This window comes from Amphiura filiformis, chromosome 14, assembly GCF_039555335.1.
Source record: "Amphiura filiformis chromosome 14, Afil_fr2py, whole genome shotgun sequence".
NCBI lineage: Eukaryota > Metazoa > Echinodermata > Ophiuroidea > Amphilepidida > Amphiuridae > Amphiura > Amphiura filiformis.
In genome coordinates this window covers 63,904,973-63,917,898 of record NC_092641.1, presented here as the reverse complement: position 1 = coordinate 63,917,898, position 12,926 = coordinate 63,904,973, and the positions used below count along the sequence as shown (strand labels likewise).

At 40.3% G+C, this 12,926-nt stretch overlaps 1 protein-coding gene across 1 annotated transcript; it reads left to right on the top strand.

Moving 5' to 3' along the window:
* The first annotated feature begins 343 nt into the window (after window positions 1-343).
* Window positions 344-11,805, top strand: LOC140170435 (uncharacterized). The gene is given in 2 exon segments (XM_072193808.1): window positions 344-4,903; window positions 4,906-11,805. Coding segments are annotated over 2 exon segments (6,987 nt in total). The 5' UTR covers window positions 344-976; the 3' UTR covers window positions 7,966-11,805.
* The last annotated feature ends 1,121 nt before the right edge of the window (window positions 11,806-12,926 follow it).

Genomic DNA, 12,926 nt, shown 5'->3' with positions numbered 1-12,926 from the left:
GTGATATGGAAAGTAAGTCAACATTGGTAGCAAATTACAAAGATATGGCCAATAATAGACTCGATACTACCTCACAAAGCAGTATAGAAGGAGAGGCTAGGAAAGCAAATGGCTACGTGGAAACAAAGTCCAAACCTGATAGTATAAAACTTGGCCGTTCTGATCAACAAAATACGTCAAATGCCGCAGATGCGAAATTGAGGTATCCGTTGAGGTATCCGTGTTTCTACTGTGGTAAAAGATTCCCGCGGGCGAGTGCTCGTAGTGATCATGAACGGAGTCACAACGAGAATCTGCAGTTTAAGTGTTCCATTTATGCAAAGGATTCAACAGAAAGCGGTCAATGTTATATCATGAAATGATGCACAGATTCAATCCCGGAAAATACTGGTGTCGAAAATGTATGTTGAACTTTCATACCAAAGAAGAGAAAGAAAAACATCTTGAACAGCATGTTAAAATAGGGCCATTTTCATGTCAAATTTGTGACAAGTCCTATAAAACATACTTAAGCTTCAAAACTCATGAAATGACGCATGATGGGCTAACATTCAATTGTCAGTATTGCAACAAACATTTCCTAAGTCATTCGGCGCTAAATCAGCACCAAAATAGAGTTCATGGTATTGACCTGTCTTGGCGGTATCGGTGTATCCAATGCAAGCTATATTTCAAGACATGTGAGGAGAAGAAAGAGCATCTACTACTACATAAAGATGAAAAGAAGTTTGCTTGTTCGTATTGCGGTAAGGGTTTTAAATCTTCGAATCCCTTGCAGGATCACGAACGGACACATGATGTAAACATACAGTTTCGGTGTTCACACTGTCCAAAGAGGTTCACAAGAAGAAGACATTGGCTAGTTCACGAAGAAATGCACATTTCTGATGTAGGTAAACAAAAACAGCGAGATGGAGGAACGGCGAGTTTGGATCGATCTGCGATGCATTCCAATTTCCGATGCTGGAGATGCAAGATGGTGTTTCACAGCAAGACAGAGAAGCAGCAGCATTGTAAAAACCATGCTGTGAAAGCATTGCAACAGTGTACATACTGTGGGAAGCAATTCAGATATGCTTGTCATCGCAGAGAGCATGAAAAGAACCACACCATGGATGAAAAGTTGAATTGTTTATTTTGCAAATCAAGATTCTCTAAGAGAGTACAACTTGCCGCTCACATCCACCAGGTTGCTGGGTCACAATTGTGTCGAATGAAAGCGCTATCGAATAAGAAGACGAAGATGAGAGATGTTAGAGAGACTAGGTTCTGTAAAGGTAAAGTAGACCAAGAAGAAAATGCTGGCAAAGAAAGTGTCAAACTTTCGTGTGGAGTTTGCAGAAAAGTAGTTACGAATAAATTTCATCTCAGAGCTCATGAAGTTATACTTCATCGTCTGATAAAAACTGGTTTGGAGGATAGTGATGCAGAGGACGGTACTAAGTCGACTAAAGATGGAAATTGTAAGATGGATACTGGTGACATTGGGGAAGAAGATGAGGGGTCAGGAGGGGGTTGTGAGAGGTCAGGAGGAGGTTATGAGAGGTCAGGAGGGGGTTGTGAGAGGTCTGAGGAAGATTGCAACATAAGAGTAAGTGAAATTGGATGGAGAGAAGAACAAAGCGGCATTGTGAAGCTTGAATGGCAAGAATCAATGGAATTGTCCAATGAGATTGGAGATGATCTTAACAATGACACAGGTGCAATACAGAATGACGATGAAGCAAGTTTTCCAATGGATGATACCAGTATTGTTAACGTGATGCTCGTATCAATCTGCGAATTCTGCGACAGGACATTCCGAAGCGAGAAGGGTATGCTGACCCACCAGAAAAAGAAACATAAGAATACCAAAGAGCCGTACATGTGTCCCGACTGTCCGCAAACCTTTGCTGCGAGAGCTGAACGTGACACGCATCTACTGCAGCACCTGTCCATGCGACCTTATCAATGCCGTTTCTGTCCAAAACGCTTCAAAAAAGCGCACCATTGCAGGGAGCACGAGCTACTTCACGACGTCTCATCACAGATAAAGTGCACGTACTGTGAGAAGGGGTTTACCAGCAATAGATACCTGCTGAAGCATCAATTAGGAACGAGAAGCAAGACACCACTCATGTGCAAAATTTGTAGTAAGTATTTTGCCCTTAAACCATGTCTGATGTATCATGAGAAAGTATGTGGCAAGGAAGATGCTTCCTCCACTACCACCAGCACCTGTAGTAGCACAGCAAGCAGACCTCCAGATGGAGCAGAAGTTGAAGAGTATGGTAGACAGCGTAGCAGTGAGAAATGCAGTACTTCAAGAGTAATTCATGATGATGCAGGTTGGAATGATGACTCGGTTTCATTGGCCCAGAGAAGAAGGGACAAATGCCGTAAACCTACACTACAACCAGGAGATGATGTGAGATTTGTGAAATATCTTGAAGGTATGATTGATGTTCATTTAAGAAAAGAACTAGACATTCAAGACGATGACGGGAAGGGGAAGTCAACCGCACAGCGCGCTGAAGAACAAAAGGACAGAGTTTTCAAATGCAAATTCTGTGCAGTCATTTTTGACACGCAGGTAGTTTTAGTTAAGCATGAGTTTTTGCATACTAAAAAACAAGACATGGTGTGTTGGTTCTGTAATCTGACTTTTAAAACAGAAGAACTGAAAACTGAACATGAGTCAAGTCATGATATGAATCATCTGTGCCAGCAATGTGGGACGTACTTTAGATCTCGCACACAAATGGAGAACCATGATTGTAAGAATCCTCACAGCAAGACGGAATATTCCTGTGAAAGATGCATAGAGAAATTCTCAAATCCTCTGGATTTGCTCCAACATGAAGGTTCTCATGTGGGTAGACGAACATACAAATGCACCACATGTAAAGCGTGCTTTGTGAACAACGATTCGTTTGAGTACCACATGGAAAGGGAGCATGGTATAGTGTCAGTGCGAGGGGAAAAATCGAGGCGTAGAGGATTTTATTCTTGCCGGTACTGTCGAAAATGGTTTTACAAACAAAGCAGTCTTCAGATGCATGAGAAGGGACACACATGGGAACAAGCAGGGATGAATTTGTATACATGTTTTTACTGCAAAGACACTTTCCCAAATCGTACATTGCTGTTAAAACATGAAGAAGACACACATGCTGCTAAACGACCTTACCAATGTCGACTGTGTGGTCATCGGTTTATTTCCGAGTGTAAATTACAGGAACATGCCATAAGGCACAGGGAGTCGGAATACCAATGTGAATGTTGTCCAAGGAACTTTAGTCATGATTTTGAACTATTCAAGCATGAGAAAGCGCATCCTGATCTGAAGAAATACAGCTGCAGGTCTTGTGACGAAAGGTTTGCTTGTGATCTGAACAGAATGTTTCACGCGAGACGTCAGCATAATGCTACATATCCATGTCCATTGTGTGGACAGAGTCTGATGACGAGCAGCGCCCTCGCTAGACATCTTATTGAGCATAAGAAAAAGAACCAATTGCCATCAAAGTGTCACAAGTTTGCTGAAGGCAGAGAGACTTCGAGTCCAAAATCACCGGTGCCAAAAAACTTAATGAGCCATCCAGCTGATTCAAGATTAGTCAGAGGGCCGCTGGATGGTAGTGATAATGCGCCCTCGGTTGCTGAGAAAAGAAGCAATGGCCTGAGTTCCATAGAGGCTGAAGTTGCAAGACTTGGCAATGATTGTACCGGTGATGTTTCAGATTTGAAAGAAACCAAAGAAAGTGGAAGCAACTCGTCAGAGTACAAGAGAAAACTCCGGACTCGTTATCCATCTCGGAATACGACATCACAACAAGATGCAAATGAGGCTTCTACAAATCATGTTGGTGGTAGGAAAGATGACCAGTCGGAGAGTGATGAAATGTTTGAAATCTTTCGGTGTAAATTCTGCGGGAAGGATTTTGAGGATCAAAAAAATTGTGTTCATCATGAGAAGTTGCACTCTGATAAGCAGTGGAAATGTGTGACTCATATGACGAGTTACATCACCAAGGAACAGATGAATCATGTTGAAAGGGAGCATGTTGGTGATAGAGAAGGCGACCAGTCGGATTCTGTTGACATTCTCGAACTCTCTGCGTGCAAATTCTGCGGGAAGAATTTTGAAGATGAAAAGAACTGTTTTCAACATGAGTTGTTGCACTCACCGGAAAAGCAGTGGAAATGTGAGAGTTGCATGACTAGTTATTTCACTAAGAAGTTACTGATGGATCATATCCAGAAGGAGCAACATAAGACACATGTACCAGTACATGTACAGAGCGGAAGAAATGAGGAAAGACAAAAGGCTGTCTGTAAAATTGACTTTGGTGACGAGAGTGTCATTTCCATTCCAGATGAGGGTGGAGAAGGTGATATCAAAACTGATGAAGGTGATAACAAGAGTAAAAGCTCCTTGGTAAATGACGAAAGCAAGCCTGGCGGGGTTATCGACAAAACGAACACCAAGTTCAAAACAAAGCCTAGTTTCGACTGCATTTACTGCTTCAGAAAGTTTGGGAGTCGTATCGCATACAAGAAACATAAGAAAAGTCACGGTGGTCCAAAGCCATATCGCTGCAGGTATTGTAGGGATACATTTGGACAAACCAAGCAGAGAGACAAACATGAAACCGGACATTACAAAGAACGACCATACAAATGTGGACACTGTTCATGGCAGTTCAAAAGATCCTGGCACCGAAATGATCATGAAAAAATTCACATCGAAGCTGCACAAATGAAGTGCGAAGCCTGTACGTATCGTTTCGAAGACCGATTGACCTATGGAGACATGAGAAGACGCAGAGCGAAAAAGGCCGACACAAATGCGCAAAATGTAGTTCACATTTCATCAATTTCAGGAATTTGCAGTATCATTGGAAGCTCAAGCACAACGCTGTAGTACCATCCTGGAAAGGTCGATCTAGCAAGAAGACCACAGTTCATACCAAGGAGACCACAGTTCATACCAAGAAGACCACAGTTCATACCAAGAAGACCACAGTTCATACCAAGAAGACCACAGTTTATGCCAAGAAGACCTCAGTTCATACCAAGAAAGTTGTTAATATAAGAAAGAAAGCTGCTATTAATACAAGGAAGAAAGTTGCCAGGCGAGCAAAGATAGACGCAAACAAACGTATGACTGAACTTTCTAAAAGGTTAGAAAGGGATGACAAGTTGCAGAATGACAACAGAGAGAAGGACTTGCGAGCAAAGATAGATGCAAAGAAACGTATGACTGAACTTTCAAAGAAGTTGGAAAGTAGTGACAAGTTGCAGAATGATAACAGACGGAACGACTTGCGAGCAAAGATAGATGCAAAGAAACGTATGACTGAACTTTCAAAAGCGCTGGAAAGTGGTGACAAGTTACAGAATGACAACAGAGAGAAACATTTTGACAACTTGAAGCTTGGTGAGAACGTTGTTCTACATTATTCTGATATCCAGCATGAATGCCACTTGTGCTATAAGCGATTTGAGAGCCTGAATCACATATGGAAGCATGAGAAAGTGCACACAGGTGTCAAACGTCTTAAATGTCACAAATGCCATTCAGCTTTCTTCAACAAAGGCAGTTTGCACTATCACTTGCAGACAAAACACAGAGCAAGTTTACAATGCGCGGTAAACTATCCTCCGGTTGAAAACACTCGGGAGTTAAGTCAACGTATTGTTATTCACTACCCTGAAACGCAACTGAAATGTGAATTGTGCGACGAGAAATTCCGGATATTGAGTCAAATTTGGGGCCACGAAAAAATGCATGGTGGTTTCAAATCTCACAAATGTCCGAAATGCATCGCTCGTTTTTTCAACAAAGGCAGCGTAAACTACCACTTGCAAAAGGAACACAGGGCAATTTTAGAACGCATAACTGCCTTGCCTCCATCGGAAAATACTCAGGTGGCAAGTTTCCAAAAATTGGAATGCGGAAAATGTCACAAGTTGTTTTCAAACAAAAATCACCTTGATGAGCACAAGCGTCTTCATGATCCCAACCTTCAGTTCCGTTGTGAAGTGTGCGATAAAAGTTTCACAAGACCGATACGATTATTACGACACGAGGTCACCCATAGAAGCGGGAAGAAGAAGTATCAATGCAGTCACTGCCAGACAGGATTCTTCAGTCAAGATAGTTACGATTACCATGTAAAGCGCCATCATACGACTGGATTGTCTGGAAAGCGAACAAAGAAAAAGAAAAAATACACCGCCCTCCAACAGAAACAGAAGATATATGAATGCCCGCATTGCAGCAAGACTTTCGGCAATGCTGAGGTTGCGAAGCGGCACGAAGCGAGCCATTCGCACCTGTTACGTTATGGATGCACCTACCCAGGGTGTGACGTAAGATGTGCATCACAAGTCCTTATGGAACAGCATGTTCTTAACACGCATCACTCAGATCGTCCGTATCAGTGCAGCTTTTGTCCAAAAACATTCAAAACAGTCGGTCATTTTGCATATCACGAGAAGCGCCATCAACCTGAGAAATTGCCGTATGTATGTGAAGTGTGTAACAAAGGCTTTGTAAGACCAAGAGCAGTGTTTCGGCACGAGCGTAGTCACGCTGGAGAGAAGAAGTACAAATGTCTCGACTGTCCACTGCAGTGTCATAACATGGTAAGCATGATGTATCACAAATTATCCAAACATGGTATTACATATCGACAGCAAGGCCTACATAAGTTGAAAGACACTTGGAAATCAAAACAGAACAGTTCTACAGTGAATGCCAATTTTGTACAGCAAAATAAAACAAAGAGAACATTTTTGAGACGCAAAGGACAGTTAGATGTTAGTCCACAGAAAGCCGGCAGAATTGGAGTAAGAAAATTGAATAGTTTTGACGATTCAAACATGACTGAAGCTGACTTTACAAAATCTAAAGTCAAAGATGGAAATTATGACACTGGAGTTGCAAATTCAGAAGACCAGAGTCCAGATGTTGAAGAGATTGCTGAAGACACAGGCTTCATCTGTGAGCTTTGCACAGAGGAGTTCAACTCAGAAAGAGAACTAAGACGTCACAAAAGATTCCACTCTGTAGAAATTAAAGCTATGCAATCCCTTTTCAAACACAACGATGGTGCTACACAGGAAGAATATTCCGGTTCCGTTTCAAATCCGATAAGACGAAAGGCTGCTGTGGAAGACGTTGCCTCTGGTAAACGCGGTAGGGGACGACCAAAAGGTACATTTAGATCCTCTAAACCAAGGAAACCATCCATTCCAGGACGTGGAAGAGGAAGACCGAAAGGCACATTCAAATCTTCTAAACTCAAGAAATCATCTTTGAAAACAAAGAGCACCAGAAGCAAACTGATCCTGCAGAGAAAGAGAAGAGCTGCATTCAGACGTGGCATCACAAGATTAAAAACGTCACAGAAGGTCAAAGGTGAACCTGATGTGAAGGAAAAGGTAGCGAAAATGCTGAAACAGCTGAGCTGGGATACAGGTGTTTCCTCTGACACCAATCCCATTGTGGAGGAGAGATTCAGGATAAGAAGTCCAGTAAAGAAAGATAAACTGGGCCAAAAGGAGGAGGAAAAGAAGGAGAAAGAAGAAGTGACGATTGTAGATGATGATGATGATGATGATGTGGTAGAAATACCAATTGAGAAATCTCCACGTGTTAAGAAGAACATCCAAAATGGCCATGTTTTTGGCAAATCACCAAAGAGGAGGAAAGATGGCATTCTATTTGTAAGAAAGGAAGCAAAATCGAAATCACCCAAGCATCAAAAACCGAGTAAGTTTTTATCGCTGTTGAAAGAAACAGAGAGAGAAAGAGAGGATGGTATGGCGTTTGTTTCAAGACTTACTCCAGTTTTGTACAATGGATATTGTAGGAGCTGCATCCAGTGTGGGAAGAGATTCGACACGGATGAGACTTTGGCTGAACATCAGAAGTGGCATACGTGCAGTAAAGCGCATCCGGTGTTTAGAATGTAACATGTGGTGCGACAACGAGAAAGCTTACCGAGCTCACTGGAAGGATCATGCATTGCATAGATTGCTGTACTGCAAGCATTGTGGGAAGGATTTTCCTGATAAGGAGTTGCTATGGCGACATGAAAAGACACATAATAAAGAAGGAAAGCGGTAATGGAGGAGGAGGAGGAAGTAATGTGAGCAAGAAAAAGATGGAAGACAAAACGCACACTTGTGATATGTGTTCAGAAGCGTTTGTGACCGCAGATGAGTTAAAGGTGCACCAAGTGTCGATACGGCGCCGAGGGCGTTTGTCTGCGAACATTGCAGTATGAGTTTCAATCAGGAGCGGCAGTTACGATCGCATCAAACCAGACATGTAGGCGATTTGGCAACCTGGCAAAAATCGTTTGGATGTCCACTGTGTGGCGGGATGTTCAGAAGTAGCGCAGACTTAAAAGCACACGAAAAAACTTTTCATGGATTTGATGGCAAGTTTGGCTGTGGATTCTGCGATAGGACCTTTGGTGTGGAGAAGAATTGGCGAGCTCATGAAGATGTACATCGGTTGAAGAAAGACAAGCGAAAGAAAAAGAGATAGAACAAAGAGCTATGAATGACTTTAGGCTAATGAAAAATGATTGACAGGGTTCGAATTCGTTTAAAAATTTTGTGTAGCAGTTTTTGGTTATTTCATCATAATCAGGATACTTCCATATATACTAAAGCACTATAAAAGTGCTATACAAATGCAAAATTGGGTAGCAGTTACTTCAAAATGTGGAGCAAACTGCTATGCGATACAGCCAAATTCGAACCCTGGATGATTCCAAGTTTCCTGTCACCCGCCCGCATCACCTTTTCAATTCGACCGAAACTTTCATTATTTTCATAAAAAAGTCAATTATCTGAAATTGAGATGGAAATAATCAAAATTGAAACTCTCAAAATGTCTGACATCCCTGCTGATCATAATGAGCAATTTTTCTTAGTTGTAGGGTAGAGGATGTAGTAAATAATGGAAATTTAAGGAGTACCTCAATCATGTTTCTAGTGATTACAAGAATTGCAAATTTCTTTTCATTTTAATAATTAAAAATTCAGATCTTTTCTCAATCTGTTGCAAAATGTCTGTAATGATGATCTAAGCATTAATACCCGTTTTGAGATGGTCTTTCATCAACAATATAGGTAAATGAAAGTTTTGACAATTATAAATTTTCCAAAATAATGAATAATGAAATCATGACCTCATATTTCACTGAAAAAAAAAAATGTGACAGGAAACTAATCATTTCATTTCATTAGCCTTAACCATGCTCATTAGGGTTACACAACGAAGTTGCAGATAGTTGTAGTCGTGACTATTAGCGATAGCTGACTAATGACGAATATCTATTCTGTCCTCAGGACACCGAAGGCACCGGAAACAAATTTGTTCGATCTTTAGATTGACCATCGATGCTGCTTCGATGCATGTTATTAATGAACTATCAACTAATTAATCAGAATTAATGCTAAATTTATACTGGTCAAAATCAGTACAGGCCAAAATCACTATGTTATCACAATTAACAATAGTAAATTAATTGATTTCATAAATAATAAGGATCGATGGTCGATTGAAAGATCGAACTAATTTGTTTCTGGTGCCTAAGACAAAGTTCTATAATACAAGATAATACATAAAGTTTGGCAAATTTTACAAGAACTGTCAGATCTATTAAAACATCCATATAATATTTGTTGAAATTTGAAACTTGATTACAAAGAAAACCCCAATTAAGTAAACTTTTTAGTACCAGGCAAAGTAATTTAAGCAAGTTTTTCTAATGTCAGTTTGACTACCTTTGCTGGTGTATTGCCTGCATTATTCATTCTTAAACATGTTAAATTTACACATGTTTAATGCAATTTTAGGTTTGAAAGTTTTTGCTTAAATTTTGCTCTCCTAATAGTCGTCATTAGTCGACTAGGCAGGACTATGTCGTGTTGACTAATAAAAAGCTTAAGTTGTGCAACCCTAGTGTCACCCATAGGATACAATCAGGGACTTAGTATCAGCTAGAAATTGTGGCATGCTCAGGGTGGTTGTTTTTTGAATTGCTAATGGAAACTGCCATTTCTATTTACAAAAGAAAAGAAAAACACCCTGTTAACCCCATGAGAACTACCTGCCGATTGGCCAAAAAGAAGTTTTCATTATCAATTGGCCCAATCAGCAACATTGTTAGAATAATTTCACCACGCAAAAAATTGGGGTGAATGATTTGCAAAGCTCGATTCTGATTGGTGATTATAGTAAAAATATCAAGTAATTGACCAATCAGAGGCAATGTTAGATCGGCATTTAGTGCTCAGGGGTTAAACCTTTTCTGGTGTGAAACAACAACAAAATGCTGCTGTATTATGTAATACCTGCCTACCGTCCAAATAAAGGGGCCACAAGTTAAGCTTCCCCCTTAGATATTTTTCAAAATCGAAAAGTTTTTTTATGAAAGTTATTGAGTGCTGTAGCACATTTTGTTTGACACAACCAGGACACAACTCGTCGCCAGAGTGCTACACTATCGTAAGTGACATTTTTGGCCAAAATGAGATTTTGACGAATTATGGAAGGCCATATAAAAACTCACATTTTAAACCAGGTTTTAAGTTTCAAAATTGCTTAATTATTTTTTAATTAATAAAATAAAATATCGTAAGTGCAATGCAATTTTAATTAATGCATGCAAGACTATCGTATGTGCCACTTACGATAGTCTTGCACGTTAATTTGTTTTTCATTTGCTGCAAGACCATCGTATGTGCCACATACGCTACTTTATTGGGCCTAAACAACAAAATCACGGAATGCTACACCATCGTAAGTGCAAAACAGTCTCTAACACATCACTGGCTGTGACGCTGATGGCTGTATGTGTTGTCACCATGCTGGCTAAGTTCATAGCTCCCATGACTGGTAATAGAGACGATAAATCCGGTGTTTTTAGTTTTAGATTCAGTAATAAATCTTGAGATATAGCATTACGGCAAAAGGTGTCTTGCTATTGTAAATATTATGTGCCAAAATAAATTAACACTTGTTAAGAAACATAAAATGACAAAATATTGGATATTTGAGCCGATATTACGCATATCCTAATTTAGCAATGCATGCTACACTATCGTATGTGGCACATACGATAGTGTTGCACTCTACACTCATTTCTATTTGAGTGTAACACTATCGTATGTGGCACTTACGACATCTAAATCATTAAATAATTCATCGATTTATTAACTTTAACACCATTTATATAGTTTATATTATTAAAATCAAATTGCTTTACATTTCCATATCATTTTATGGCTACTTGGAAACATACGGCTACGCTAAACACAAAAATGCTCCTCCTGTAAAACTGTCAAAACTGCACTTACGATAGTGTAGCACTCTGCCGACGAACTGGCCTAATATGCAATGTCATACATTGTTGCATTTGGACCAGGTTTTTAAAACAAACAAAAACTTCAGTAATTTGTTTAATTTGTAACAAACTTTTTGATTTATAAAAAAAAGTCTTAGGGGGGAACTGAACTTGTGGACCCATTATAATGAGAACTATTCCTATTTCTAGCTCTCACAGAAGGACTCTGAGTCTTTCCATTTCTGGAAATTTGAAAGGAAAAAAATGTTGTTCATGTGTTTAAACCTTTCAGCATACACTCAAATTATGCACTAAAAACTATATTATGTAATTTTTGACATCAAATAGGCCTACATTGTAGCCTCTTTTGTGTCTTTAATATGATGCTCACATCATCTCCAGTCAGGGGCGGACTGGTGGTTTTAGGCGGCCGTGGCAAATTTATTAAGACTGGCCCTATAGCGCAGCAGCGAAAGCGTGAAGCGACTAGCAAGATGGGGTCCAGGGGCCAGCGTAAGGGCACCTGGTAGGGTCCAGGGGCAAAGGCCCTGGTGGGGGTCCAGGGGGCGAAGCCCCCGGACAACTAAGGGTTTTAGCTATTCTAGGGGGTCAGGAAGCCCGGATTTGACAACGATTTCTGAAGCCAAATTCCATTTGTACAGACTTGAAATATTCTTTATCCATTGTCACTCACTTGCAAATATAATCAAGATCAAACCAACAGTTATTAAATTTACCTATAAGTAGTGTGCATGTTTTATGTTTTGACTCATTTGCACACATATAGAATTACATCTTTGCAGAACTGTGTTATTATATCGTGAGTATATTCAATCATTAAAAGACAAATGCTAAAATTGTTTAGGCCTACTGGGTAAAGGTTAATTGCGATTTGGTAGTTCACAGCATCTAGCGAATGGTAGTGAGCTTTGGCAAAAATTGCATTGATCATTTCATAGCGAGCGTGATAAAACTCCACAGTGGCGTAGATTTGTTTTTGATATTGGGGTAATGGGGTTGGAAAAATTTTCTTGAAATAGCACCTTTTGGCGACATTATAAGTTTATTGTACAAATGCGCGCGAAGCGCACAGACATTTTTGGCATATTGAAGCTAAACTGGTGACGATGCAGTGGAATAAATTCGCGCGAAGCGCCAAAAAATGAACACTTTTTAGGCTAAAATGGCCAAATATGAGATTGATTAGGCCTACAGGTGTCATCATGGGGGCTTGTATGGACCATCCCCTTTTAAAATATTGGGGATTTATCCCCATTCCCGGGATCTACGCCTATGAGTTGAAACATCAAAAGAGAAAGAATTATTGGTTTGAGTATTGAACTGAGTAATGTGGCTGTTTAAGTATTATGTAATGTAATCCCTGCATTATAAGGAGCACCCAGCCCAGAGGTTTTCGAATGATGGTCTAGCCGTGCTAGTTTTGACAGCTGATGGTGGTCCAAAGGGCCAAAGGCCGGGAGGGGGCACTCACTAAAAATGAGTGAAGCGATGTGCGTGCAGTCTTGCCACAACCCACATTAACCCCATTTTCAACTCCCTCTCACTCAATGA